The sequence below is a fragment of the Lynx canadensis genome, chromosome C2 (genome assembly GCF_007474595.2).
Source record: "Lynx canadensis isolate LIC74 chromosome C2, mLynCan4.pri.v2, whole genome shotgun sequence".
Taxonomy (NCBI): domain Eukaryota; kingdom Metazoa; phylum Chordata; class Mammalia; order Carnivora; family Felidae; genus Lynx; species Lynx canadensis.
Window position 1 is genome coordinate 106068719 of NC_044311.2, and position 15010 is coordinate 106083728.

General features: G+C 35.8%; 1 protein-coding gene across 1 annotated transcript in view; it reads left to right on the forward strand.

Moving 5' to 3' along the window:
- Positions 1-15010, forward strand: part of CBLB (Cbl proto-oncogene B) — a 213320-nt gene that overhangs the window by 14055 nt on the left and 184255 nt on the right. The window contains 1 exon segment of the mRNA XM_030330544.1: positions 510-760. Within this exon segment, the coding sequence (XP_030186404.1) occupies positions 510-760 (251 nt within the window).

The window sequence follows — 15010 nt, forward strand, 5'->3', positions numbered from 1 at the left end:
TAGCACTTCTTTGTTTTATTCTCCTCAGGGTTCAGGAACAATATGCCAAAACATTAATTAAAATCTATGAAAGAGCTTTAGCTGGGAGTTCAGTGTAGTAAAATGATATCTAAATGTGAGGCGACGTTGGTTGCCAGCAGAAGACGCCCATTTCCTAATTTTTATTTAAACAAAAAGACTATAAGTGGTATACAATAATTAGCACATTGGAGTTCTGTGAAGCCATGAACAATGGGATACTGTAGAAGAGAGAAAGAAAACTTAAGAGGTGGAAAGTAAAGGTGTGACATAGTAAACATGAATGGGAGGAGAAGAAAATTGGATTTAATTATATCAAGACAGATGCAAATATTTACCAATTCTTTGTAAGTTGGAGATAGTAATTTTAAGATCAAAATTTATATTATGGAAAATGAAGAAATAGTACAGTTTGATGAATTTCATAACTTTTCTATGAAACAAGTTATTGTGATTCATATGAAAGTATTTTATTTTTGTCTCTTTTTTAGGTCAGACTGTGCCAAAATCCCAAACTTCAGTTGAAAAATAGCCCACCATACATACTTGATATTTTACCTGATACATATCAACATTTGCGACTTATATTGAGTAAATATGATGACAACCAAAAACTTGCCCAACTCAGTGAGAATGAGTATTTTAAAATCTACATTGACAGTTTAATGAAAAAGTCAAAACGGGCAATAAGACTCTTTAAAGAAGGCAAGGAGAGGATGTATGAAGAGCAGTCACAGGACAGGTAAGAATATTTCAGATTTATTTATTTTTTTTAGTGATAAGGTCATATTTATGTTACTTTTTGCATCATAGTATAAATGTCAGCTTTTTTGTTTTTTGGAAGAAATACTGCATTTGTGTTTTGCTTTTTACAGTATTTAAACCTTGTAGTTTTACTTAAATTTCTTGATAATTATTAATTCATGAGATGCCGATCTTTTTTAAAATAGACCTTAGTTTTTAGGACCGTTTTAGGTTTACAGAAAAATTACTCCCAAGTACATAGTTCCCATCTACCGCTCCCTGCCAACATGCTTTTCTCCCATTATTACTGTCTTGAATAGTGTGGTACACTGATGAACCAATAGTGATACAGTAGTATTTACTAAAGCTCATAGTTTATATTCGGATTCACTCTTTGTGTTGCACAGTTCTGTGGGTTTTGACAAATACATGTCATGTATCTGCCATTTCATTATCATGTAATGATGTACCTCAGTTTGTTTATCCATTCGTCTATTGAAGGATATCAGGGTTGCTTCTAGCTTTTGGCAATTATGTATAAAGCTGCTGTAAGGATTCATATGCAGGTTTTTATGTGGACGTAAGCTTTCAGTTCATTTGAGTAACTACCTAGGAGCATGAGTGTTGGGTCTTACGGTAAGCCTATGTTTAGCTTTGTAAGAACCTCCCATGCTGTCTTCCAAAGTGGCTGTGCCATTTTGCATTCCCACCAGTGATGAATGAGAATTCCTGTTGCTCCCATCTACCGTATTTGGTACTGGAGGCACTGTCTTGACTGGATATGTATATGTGATAGACGTGGGTGGGAGATATAGCTTGAGTCTCAGTGTTTGACTGTTAAGTGAGAAACTGAACAGGGGTGGCGAAGACTGAAGGGACATCAACTGAATCCTCACTTTACAGCCAGGATTCCAGACTTAGAGGCTCCCCTTTGAAGTTTGTTTGGCTATTTCAATGTTAAATTTTATGGTCTATCTTAAATCAAATGACGAAAGTTAGTTTTCCATTTCTGGGATATTTTAAATATATCTAGAATATTCACTGATAGTAATAGTATATTTAGATTTCCAAATTTGAAAACAAATATTAAAATATATATGACTTTAATGTGGTTAAGTTGAATTTTTGTTTAAGACACTTCTCTGTATTTTAGTTTCCTTCCGTATAGGGAAACCTCCAAGAAACCTCTAATGTTTCTTTCAGGTCAGAAAAACTAGCCTCATTCAGTCTGATAAAACATAGGGTTGTATAATAGCAAGTTCACTTATCTAGTTGTGTAGACTCTGAACTTGTCTGTAAATACTGGCCAAACAAATACCCGGAGTGAGTAAAACCATCAAAATCAAACACAGAAAAACCATCTGCCAAAATGTAAAATGGCATAAGTGTTTACTTATTTATAATTTGCTCTCTAAATTGGTGATGAACCTAACATAATCATAAGTGTTAACCAATTGTAACTATAGGCTCATTATGTAATATACTTGGATCACAGTTTACACGTTTTGAGGATGGTGAATCTTTCAGTTGCCTTTTAGTTTTAAAGCTCTAAGACTCTCTCCTGGACTGCCAAGCAGAGTGTGAATCACCACATGGTATCATAAATAAAGTAGGGAAATATAGTAGTGATGGTTTCTTACGAAGAATGTCCAGTTATAGGGAACAACAAACCTTTCAAGAATGACCAGTTATAGGGAAGCCAGCTGTTTATGTTTAAAACTGTATTTTTACTTTGTAGTTCTACAAGTGATCTAATAAAATCAAGTTGTTTTATAATTGTCTTTATACTTCTTATCCACATTTAGTAGCCCTGAAATTCTTCATGAGTCAGCAAAGAAATCCATTTAATTTCACGTTTTTAGGATATCGGTCCAGTGAGAGGGCATGTAATTTCTCAGTTTAGGAATTTGAGTGGATACAGTGTTTTCATTGGATGTAGTCATATAAGATGTGGTGAACTTGTACCCCACTTTTATAACTTCTTTAGAAACTTGAAACATTTCCTAACCCAGTAGATGTCTTTATAATTACCATTTCACTTATAAACTTTGATATTTTGGACTTTTTATGTGGGAGCATATCATGGGAGAATCTCTGTAAAATGTTGGTTGCTTGTGTGTAGATTTCCACAGATGATGACAGGTTGTATATTGCTGATTGATCAGGTCGAGGAGACTCTAAATTCTGTGTTTTAAGTGTCCAAGTAAATTTTGTCACTCTGCTAAATTCAACCCTAAGAGAGAGCTTATTAGTTTCTATGCTGGTATAGCGTGTTCCTAAATGAATTTTTCTGTCATCTGTGTTCCATTTGCTGATGGTGTTCTTTGACCACTGTTTTTATGCAGAACTTACATTTGATACATGTTTAATCAAAATTCATAATAATGTACCACTCTTGGTACACCATAGTAAGAACATAGGTTTTGATCTATGTTTCTTTTGGTAGTTACATATTTTTACACATTCATTTTTAGGTTGCCTTAGTATTTTAAATGCAAGCTGAGGCTAAAGTGTGCCATTGTATATGGAGCTGTGAGACATTTTGCTCTATAGAAAACAAAAGAAATTTCTTAGAATGTTCTTATGGTCGTTAGGCAACAAAGTATTCTATTTGGTGGAATGACTCTTATCTAACATGGATGACACAGTGATTCCTGGGTATATTATAAATTCTCTGAACAGTTTTTGCTTCTGCAAATAATGTCAGTAGGGATATTGGTATTATTAAGCTAAAACTGAAGGAGGTAGTAATAGGAGACATAGTGATTTGGAGCCCACTGACTATACCAGCATTGCCACCAGCAAATTACGTACTTTGTTGAGAAGAAGAGTGCTGGATGAGTTCACGAATCCAAAAGTTTGTTTTCATGTTCCTGCTGTGTCAAAAAGAAACTTCTCTGTGGATTTGTTTTAAATGTAAGGGCAAATGGGAAAATTTCAGGTGTCTACTTTGATTAAGCTCGGTTTTAATTAATTGCTGAAATATGAGTGGCCTGAATTTTTAAAGCAGTTTTATATAATTGTGACAAATATGGTAAATAGGAAAATAAGTATAGCAAATGGCATGCAGTGTATTTTTTGTCTCTAGGTGAGAAGCAGAAAGTTTATTTGCCAGTGAAATAGATACTGTGGGCGTAGGGCAAACCTCTCACTTGGAGAATGGGGTGGGATGACGATTTCTGGTTAGAGGCATGCTGCATGCCTTGCTTGACTTTCATGGCAAACCTCTTTTCTAGCATTACTTCTCCCAAGTTTGTTTCTTTGTTTTTTTTTCTGACAAACGGTTGAACCTCACACTGAGCTAGTGCATCTCCAGCTGAATGTCTAAACCATTCGGAGCTGGTGTTTCTTTCTGGGAAGAGTAATTTAGTGATATCAGGCACCCATAAAGTTTTCGTGTGTATATATGGGGTGGGGGTTGGGAATCATGTAAAGAAGGGAGAATTTGTAGTTTCAAGTACAGAGAAGAGGTGAAACTTTATATCACATGGCTTACATTTTTAGTGGCAAAAGTCCGAATGAATGTGAGGCTAACAAATGTAGAATTGCCAGGAGGGGCTTTTCTTCAGTGATATGACTGGTAGTTTCATCAGTTGACCATTTTGATAGTAAAATTTACTCTTTCATGTAAAAAGTTGTGTGTTAATTACCTGCTCAGCAAGGCCTGGTGTTAGACACTGTTTTAGAACACCCAGAGGTGATGGCCTAAGGATACTCAGATTTTCCGTATTTCATAGCTGCTTCAGTGAACCAGAGTGCAACAAACCATTTTCCCCTCCCACACTCTGGTTTACAACCACTGAAACAAAACCAAAAGTCAACTGAGGTGGAAAAAATAGTTGTGTTTGATAACCCATCAGTGAAGAAAATGAAGGCTTTTAAAAAATTCACACCAGAGGATAATACATAGATGTCTTATTATTAATGTCATTTCAGAGCCCCTGGGCTGTTCCTCATGCACATATATTGTCGAAAATCACAGTGTGCATAGCTTGTATAATATTTGTTCCAAACCAGATTTTTTTTAAAAGTATTTCAACATAGAAAAATTCGTCCTGGAAGATGCTAGCCTTTATTTGAAATCCTTCAGGAGTATCAGGCAAAAATCTTCCTCTCCACTGACCATTTGATTGAACAAAGAAAAATGCTATATTAAACTGGCTGTATTAATATAATAAAGTGCCTTTTCCTCTAAAGGACTACCAATCACTATGCTTGCTGTTTATACCTGTGTTGTAATTTATGAGATAGTATACCAAGAACATTTTGGAACTGATATATTAAAGATTCATGGTTAAGTTAAAAATCGAATCAAAAAATATCAGCAACAACAATAACAGGAACAACAAAACACAAAGCTGCAAATAAACCTACTTGGCTTTCTTCATACCACCGTATGCCAGCATTGCTTTGGCCAGATAATAGTGTGTCAGTTTAAGTGTTTAAATTTGTATAAATGTAAATGCTGTTGATTGCTTGGTCATGGAAGTAGGTTTGAAGTTCCCCTGGGTTTTCACTTTAACCATAAAAACAGATTGACCTGTATGCACAATTGGGGCTCTAGATAGTAGTTTTAATTATTACTAGAACTCACAGGTTTATGGCCTTGTTTAAAATGCCACAGTAAGTTCTATGTTTTCTCATAGGCAGCACTATAAGTTGCGAGAAGGAAATGAGGAAAGAGTGCTTTCAAATGGTCTGTTGTCATTTATGCTCCAAGTGTTCTTTGTAGCATTGGTTGGTTTTCTGACCTGTGATCTGTGTTTCTGATCTGTGTTGTTTTTAGTCTTTATTTTCTGGATTGTCACAATATTTTTTGGTTCAGACGTTTCAACATCATAAAATAAAGATGTGGTTTGTTTCAAACTAAAGGCTACTACTGTTGCTGTCCTAGTCCATTAAATAATTTTTCAGGGGGCCTGGGTGGCTCAGTTGGTTAGGTGTCCGACTTCAGCTCAGGTCATGATTTCTCTGTCCCTAAGTTTGAGCCCCACATCGGGCTTTGTGCTGACAGCTCAGAACCTGAAGCCCACTTCTCGAGTCTGTGTCTCCCTTTCTCTCTGCCTCTCCCCCACTCGTACTCTTGTCTCTCTCTCTCTCTCAAAAAAAAAAATAAATAAATAAACATAAAAAAATGTAAAGTTTAAAAAAAATAAATAATTTTTCAAATCCAATAGTAGTTTCTAGTAAAAATACTGTCTTTGTTTTTATGATAACCATTTGCAGGAGAATTAATCTTAGGGAAGTTATATCTTTCTTATATAAATAACTTGTACAGTGTTGAATGTATTTTCTATATTTTAAGAAATATCTCTTGTTTAATGATGCATGAGAGGGAATGGATTATTAGTCTTTTAAGAAATAATCTGACAAAAAAAATGATCTAGTCTCTTTCTTTTCTTTGTTTATTAATGGTGAAAATTGCAGAGCTTTTACATCTCATGAGGACAAGGGACAGGTTGCAAACAGAAAAATATGATTTCTAAATAAATCAAAATAGATTCCTAATCTTTTTTGAACACAAGTTCTTTAATATAAACGTGTTGAGTTGCCATTCAATTTTTTGCAGTTTGTCTGCATTCTAGATATCTTTTTCCTTTTCGGTGGAAGACTAGAGGAACCAAAAGATTAATTTTTGATATTTTAAAATGATAATATACAAGTAGGGTGCAGAGGACAAATAGTGGTCGACTCCTTTGGGTAGCAGTGTCTGCCAGGTAGGAAATGGAATTTTCTTTAGAAAACTTGAACATCTTCCTCAGGCTGACTTATCATAAATGAATAGAAAGTTTATTTAGTCTTGATAAGAATACTTTCATTCATATTTTAAGCATCTGAGAGTTGTGAATATACTTTTCTAAAGTTTGGAAATGAAGGGGCTTATTAACACACTGTGAAAGGAGAGGCCACAAGAAAGTTACTTAGACAAATGTTTTCGAAGTTAAACAAAGGGAGTCTGTTAGAGTGGGCAGGTGAGAGCTTGAAGAATCTTTGACTGTTGAGGACTTTATGACTAACTTCATCTATGATGCTTTTGCTAAGTAGACACAAAGTGATTTTCTTACTGATTTTCATGTAAGTGAAAAGTGAAAGGGGTTTTGCCAGCAATTTCCCCTTTGGGGTACATTTTAAAAATACAAAAGAAGTTATTAAGATGTAATTTAAAATAAAATTCACTATTTTTTAAATTTTTAAATAAGATGTTTATATTTAATCCATTTTATTTTATTTACTTTTCCCCCAGCCCTCTGTTAATATCATGCAGCCCCTAACTCCTGATTTATTAGCTTTTAAAAATTTTACTGCAATTTATTTAAATACCTTCCAAGTCAAATTATGTATTATACACATATAATATTTTGATTTTAAAATTGGAGACTTTTCCTCCCTACAGCTTAGAGTTTATTAAATGTTTACAAATTCTTGAGAGCAATAAGCATCGTATTATAAGACGGTAACCAACTTACGAGACTCAAAGTGAACTTGACTTTATGGTTGAATACCTTTTATGTTTTTCAGTCTTAAGTCAGCTTATTAAAATTGATGTTTCCCTTTCAGTGACTATCTGGTGACATTCAAATTTGGTAATTAAAATCCAGAAGCACTCAAGAAAGAATGCCTGTTTTTAGTTTCGTAATAACAATGCTCCCAACAAAGAAGGTTGATGAATGATGTCTTTCAGGTGGCAGATTTGTTATTTAGTTAAAGACAGCTCCTTTGGCAGTTTCTTAAAAAAACTAAATTGAAGTCTGTTTATAAAACTGACAAGCTGCAGTAATAATCCTATAGCCTGAAGAATGCTTGGAAATCTAGCCCAAGAAGCAGCCCCTGTTTTCCCTCAGTGATTTAACAAAGTAGAGTTTCCAGGAATCCAAACATTTTAACATCCAGCACTAATTGGGTAAGTCATAAAATAGTACTCATGTCTGACTGTTTGAAATAAAGTGCTTCAGAAATATTTGGTTTTCTAAATCCATTTTTAATATTAATCTTTTGTCTCTTTAAGCTCGTTTTTGGAACATGAGTTTTTGTTTGAGTTTGCATTTATAAATCAATTGTTTATAGATGGGCTGATTATAGCAGGATATACAGATGAGGTTATTACAAAAAGTACTCATTTATAGATTCAAATAATAGAGATTGAGGCTGCTTGGTTTGGTAGAACCATTGAAAAAAGATAAATTTAGATTTATTGGACTGTATTACTTTGAACATCTGATCTTGTGATCATGTGATCTCTTAATCAAATATATGTGACTGTATTAATTTCCTAGGGTTGCCGTAGCAAAATATTATACACCAAGGGGCCCAAACAGCAGTTTCTGTTTAAGTTGACTCTCTTACTGATGGAGCCTAGAAGTCTGAAATCAGGCTGTCAGCAGGGCTGTGCTCCCTTCAACCCTCTAGGGAGGATGCCTCCAGGACTACAGTTTTGGTAGCCCCAGGCATTCCTTGGCTTCCAGCAGCACAATTTTAGTCCCTACCTCTGTCGTCACGTGGTGTTCTCCTCCCTCTACCTATGTCTCCATTTCCTTCTTTTGTACATGAACACCAGTAGTGATGGATCAGGGCCTAGCCTGGTGACTCTATTTCAATTACTACATCTACAAAGACCCTGTTTCCGAATAAGGTCACATTCAGGGTAGGGTTGAAGTTAAGATTTCAGTGGATCTTTTTTTTTTTTTTTTTTTTTCAACGTTTATTTATTTTTGGGACAGAGAGAGACAGAGCATGAACGGGGGAGGGGCAGAGAGAGAGGGAGACACAGAATCGGAAACAGGCTCCAGGCTCTGAGCCATCAGCCCAGAGCCCGACACGGGGCTCGAACTCACGGACCGCGAGATCGTGACCTGGCTGAAGTCGGACGCTTAACCGACTGCGCCACCCAGGCGCCCCTCAGTGGATCTTTTTAAGGGACACAATTCAACCCATAATAGTGACCAAATGATGGTAGTATAAAATTTATAGTCAGGAGGAGAAGAAAATGGAAACTCATTCTCATGACATGAGAAGTCTGAAAAACTTTGCTCTGTTGAAGATAATGTCAAAGAAAATTACTTAAACATTTTTGTTTTGAAGGACCTACCTGTAGGTCAATAATTTTTGTAGATTTTTAAAGATTTATCATAAAAAGCATATGAATTAATTTCTTGACTAATTTTTATGCATATATTAAAAGCATGGTGCATGACATTTTCATCTGTATTTTTGTATATGTTGACATAAATGAATTTATAAATACATTGTTACAACAAACATTCTTTCTGATTTCAATGTATTAAATGCTATCTTTAGAAATTATTTATACTATAAATATGTATATTTAATTAAAGGTTATAATATTAAGAATCATGATTATCCCTTGATTAAGAATCCCAGTTTTATTCTTTTATTTTGTGATAAAAACTCTGGAGGATTAATTAAAATAGTTTAAATATGATTATGACTTACATCATCATTGTTAAATCTGTTAACAAAGTTTTCTGTATTGTAATTAAAAAGAGAGAGGTGAGAGGTGTGTTCCATGTTGGTGGCATAGGGAATGCTACATTTCACATTCACTTTGTGCCTTTAATATTATGATATAAAGTATTATAAGTATGGATTTCAAGTTAGGATTTTAGGTAATCAATTCAAGAATTTTAGTTTAAAAAATAGTAAATAATTTTTTCTAAAAGTGGCATGTCGAATAGCGTAACCCGTGGGTCAGCAAACTATATAGAACTAGATAGTAAATATTTTAGATTTTGCCACATGGTCTCTGGCAACTACTCAGCAGTGCCTTTATAGTAGGAAAGCATGGCTATGTTCTGACAAAACTTTATGTATAAAAGCATGTGGTAGACTAAATTGGCTGTGGGCTATAGTTTGCCAACGCTTGGCTTAATGTATTATTAATCTTATTTTTGGACAGTAAAATTTTGAAAGTGTTTTATCAACATGACTGAGTCTGTAAGTTGCGTCAATTAATTTGGCTGAAAGTAACAGTACGTGGGGTGCCTGGGTGGGTCAGTCGGTTGAGCGACCGACTTAAGGTTTGTGGGTTTTTACCGTTTGTGGGTTTGAGCCCCGCGTCAGGCTCTGTGCGAACAGCTCAGAGCCTGGACCCTGCTTCTGATTCTGTGTCTCCCTCTCTCTGCCCCTCCCCCACTCATGCTGTCTGTCTCAGAAATAAATAAACATTAAAAAATTTTTTTTTTTTTTAAAGTAACAGTATGTGACCAACAGTGGTTTACAAGTATAGGGATGTGTATTTCTCAACAGTGCTATCAGAGACTCAAGCTCTTTCTGGCTTTGTAATCTCCTTTCTTAGTTGGGTTTGTCCTCATTCTAGTCACTTCATGGTTGTAAAATTTCTGCTGTGGCTTTGCCTTTTTTAAGGCTACAAGACAGGAAAGAAGGGCAGGGCAGCACCACGTATGTCTGTCCTCTTTTTATCACAGATCAAAAAGCTGCCTGGAAGCTTTCTACCTGATTTGCTCCTTCCAGCAGATTTCTCTGAGGTCTTTTTAGGACACAGAATCTCCTCTTGCTACAGAGCTGACTGGTCTTTTGAAAATTTTCAAGTTCAGCCTCCATGTTAGAGGAAGGCAAGAGAGAAAAGGATTGGGAAGGGGTATTCAGTCTACGGTATCTGCCCAAATAAATAAACCCAACATCCATAGACACAACTACCTTGGACATATTTTATGGTGTAACTTGGTAGGACTTATTTCTTTAAACTATGTTGTCAAGAACTAATTTTGAAGTTAATCTGCACTTCATAAATGCTGACAGAAGACATACGGATGTTTGTCGGACCAAAATGACTGTTTATTAGTCATAGTAATAGCAAGAGGCAGAGTATCACTATTTGTGCAGTTCCCTGACTCCCAACTCCTATAGAAGGACATAAAGGACAGGTTACACCTGCCCATCCAATGGGTTGCATTACTGAAGAACCTTGAACTTAAGAAACCTGGGCCTTTTATAATGAGAGGTAAACTGACCTAACCTTTGCCCTGGAAGGAGACACTGGATAGTGTTTTTGTTCCAGAAGGAGACACTATTGCTGTCACCCAAGGCTGTTTGCTGTATAAATGTTCCTGAGGGGCGCCTGGGTGGCTCAGTCAGTTGAGCGTCTGACTTCGGCTCAGGTCATGATCTCGCAGTTCGTGAGTTCAAGCCCCACATCAGGCTCTGTGCTGACAGCTCAGAGCCTGAAGCCTCCTTCGGATTCTGTGTTTCCCTCTCTCTCTGCCCCTCCCCCACTCACACTCTGTCTCTCTCCTTCAAAAATAAATAAACATTAAAAAAAATAAAAAAAAAAAGTTTCTGAAAGAATAGTTCCAAACAAAGGGTGTCAGTATTTGTGGCCAAAATACATGCAGACAGACATGTGAGAGACCCACAGAGAATTTTCTCCCAGAATATATATGTTCATTTCTTTCCTAGAAACCCTAATTGTGTCTTAGGTTATGAAATTTGAATCTCAAGAATATATTATGGCAGTATTTCAGATTGTTAGTAAGACCAAAACCTTGGGTTCTGCCATGTGTAATAAGTTATGTATACGTGAAATATCAAATATATATTTTAGGGATCTCATATATATGAAATAATTGTGACATCCAGAACAATAGTGAAAACTTTTTCGAGTAAACTCTTTTCTCTTCTTACTAACTTTATGGGAAAAAAATATTTAAAAATAAAACAAGGAACAAATATACTAAGATAGCTTCATTTCAAACTTGTTATCTTTTAAAAGAAAACAATTTTTTCTTTTTTCGTTAAATAATACCTCTTTTAGACTTTGACTACTGTAAACTTAGGTTTAGACACAAATAGCCAAAAGCAAATACTTTGTTTCAGTGGTAAAGACCATTGAAATTATGTTTTATAAGAAAAAAGTTATTTTTGTCACCAATGACTATACCTCAGAGGCAAGTAGTTAGTATTCCAGTTCCATTTTCTATCTAGAGAAGCTTAATTGATTGCAGGTTACAGGACTTGACAATAATTGTATATATTTACGTGTGGTATATTTCTAAATGATGTCTCATTACCAAGTTGGCATGTGTGAGCCTGCAGCTGTTGGCATCTGAAGGGTATCAGCATTGTGAACCTTTTCGCCTTTGTTTCAGGGGGACTTATTTGAACAATTAGCACATTTTATGCTCGTGAAAATGAGGTGTTTTCTCATCCTCCTTAAACCAGTGTGAATATTGTATGTATTGTATGTCAAATGGTCAGTCAGTGCAAATTTTTTTTTTTAAATAAGACAGCTTATATTTGCTAGTTAAATTCAGGACTGTTTATTTAAAGCTTCATTTAAAGTTCATTTCACACACCTTTGTGTGTATGTGTGTGTGTGTGTGTGTGAGAGAGAGAGAGAGAGAGACAGAGACAGAGACAGAAATTCTGCTTGTGACTTTTTAAGCTTTTAATTTTCTAGATGAGCAAAGTGTTTTTTTCCCCTTTAAGGAAATTGGAAAGTTTACCTAAATTTTTTTAATGAAAATTTTTTCTGAAAATAAATTGGTAGCTCTTTTTACAGATGCTTCAAACACTTCAGTTATGTTTTTATAAAGTGACTGAAGTCTTGAAGTTAGTAATTTATCACAGTGCATTTTTCCACTTTATCAGTATTTGGTAAAATTACAGCATGTGGGCCAAATCCAGCCTCTTTTTCTTTCTGTAAATAAGATTTCAGTGGCACATGGACATACCCATTCTGTGGCTACAGTGGCACAAGTGAGTAGCTGCCACAGAGACTCTATGGCCCACAAAGCTAAAAATATGTACTATCTGGGCCTTAACTGAAAAAGTTTACCAACCCCTGTAGGATTGATATAATCACCAATGGCAGTCTTAGAAACATGGCATTTTTTAAACAGAAACATTTTCTTTGCTTTTTCTTTTCTCCCCTATTTCTGCCTAATGCTATATGAATTGCTGGCCATTGGCATCCTCTAAGGACATTAAAATATTAATGGCAGGCCATCTGTGACTGAAAGCTAAAGTTCTTAGAGACCCCCACTTCCTGTCTTGTGTCAGTATTCTGATGTATATAATTTTAAAGTGCATAAAATTTAAACTTTTTGTGTTTGTTTTTTTTTTTAACACAAGATATGTCACTAATGTGTTTGGCAGTCATCTTATCTAGTGGTTTTCCTACAGAGTCCACAGACCAGGTGATGTGTTCTCATCTTCTAGAATGATAAAATGCAGGTCCTTGACTTTGTATATTACCTCTGCCCTTACCAGCTGGGATCTGAGTATCTACATTTTTAAAAGTGCCCTACCTGTTTCTGATGTCGTGCTTGTTCTCAGAGTTCCCCTGAGTGAAATCATCTCACCTTCAGTGTGCAGTTACCAGAGACTACTGAGAGGGCAGGGCTGGACAAGGATCCTGGGTCTGACAGATCTTTCACTTTACTACACTTTTTTTATCACCACTGCAGGACTCCACTCCCAGTTGTACGTCATTTTAAAGGATCCCCAGGAAAGATAAGTATCAGTAAGGTCTTTGAAAGAATTTTGTTCGAAAAGAAAAGAAGGATTGAAATTATCATTTTATATTCTTTTCAGATTGGCTGAATCACCACCCTGAGAATTTGCGTTGGCATGCTAGCCTTGTATCCTGCCATTTTCCTTTCATCCCCCATTTATGCAAAGTCTTTCTTATTATTAATATAGCTAAGACCCCTCGCCCCCACCCTCATCAGGTTTTCCTGAAGACACTTGCTGAAGTATCTCTTTTCCCATGGACTGTGGCATTTATCAAGGCCTTTCTTATGGTACTTAACTATATATTGTCAAATTTTGCTCTTTTGAAAATGGCGAGAAGACAGATCGTTTTATTTATTTTTTATTTTATTAAAAAAATTAATGTTTATTTACTTTTGAGAGAGGGAGAGACAGAACAAGTGGGGGGGGGGCAGAGAGAGAGGGAGAGAGAATCCCAAGCAGGCTTCACACCATCAGCACAGAGCCCGGTGCGGGGCTCAAACTCATGAACCGGGAGACCATGACCTGAGCCGAAATCAAGAGTTGGATGTCTTAACCAACTGAGCCACCTAGGCGCCCCAAGACAGATCATTTTAAATATCCCATTACATATTCTTTAAGGCAAAACTAATTTCTTCTATGTTATCTTTCACAGTATCTAGACATTGCATTGTTGGTAAATACTGATAAAAAATGTATTATTTTAGGGTGCCTGGATGGCCTGGTCATTTAAGCTTCCAGCTCTTGATTTTGGCTCAGGTCATGATCTCATGGTTTGTGGGTTTGAGCCCTGCGTCGGGCTCTGTGGTGATAGTGTATAGTCTGCTTGGGATTCTCTGTCTTTCTCTCTCTGTGCCCCTACCTCTCTTTCTCTCTCTCTCTCTCTCAAAAATAAATAAATATTAAAATATATATATGTATATATATATATAATTTCTCCAGAACTACTGTAAGATTATTTGAAAATTCTGCTTTATTCCTTGATTATGAGCTACTAGGTCATAGAAACAGGAGACAGTGAAAATGTTACACTGGAAAGTGTCTTGTGAAGTGTCCGGAGGCTTTAGCTTTTAGAATTTGTAGATGAGCTCTGAATATCACCTTCAGATTTGGCAATGAGCGCCATTGATTTTAGAAGGCAAACATGTCCATACGCATAGTCACACCATTATTACTTATTATAGATTATTTATATCTTAAAACAATTTTTTAATTCTGTGTGTACACAGAATGCCTTAATGGAACGGTATTCTTGGATAAAGTTAGTGAAGTTACTGAGATTGGGAAGCACTTCTTTAATGGAGTGACCTTGTAGCCCCCCCTTAGCACCTGTAAGATAAAGCCCTGAAACACAGCTTCACCATTCTGCATGTTCCCACAACCTACACATGGCAACGAGCATATTTCATGGCTTTCCTATTGGCTTATTCGTGCTCCATCTGAGCTCTTATGAGTGTTTTCACTTCCTCTTATTCTGATTTTAACATTTCTTCAAAGACTGTTTTTGTTTCTGTGCTGTTGTATATATGACTCTGAATACACAGGACTTTTTAGCAACTGGGGAATCCTCCATGCTTTCGACATGAATAGTCCAGTTTCGTTTGTTATATATTTTGCCAGAGGTGCTTCATCCTCTTTATAGCTTATTGCACAGCAGACGGTAGTTACATCTTCAGAGTGCATAAGTACCTGCTCACGGATTTAAAAAGTCTTATTAATGGTGATCATTCTTATGGATGGAATTCTCTAATACAGAGAA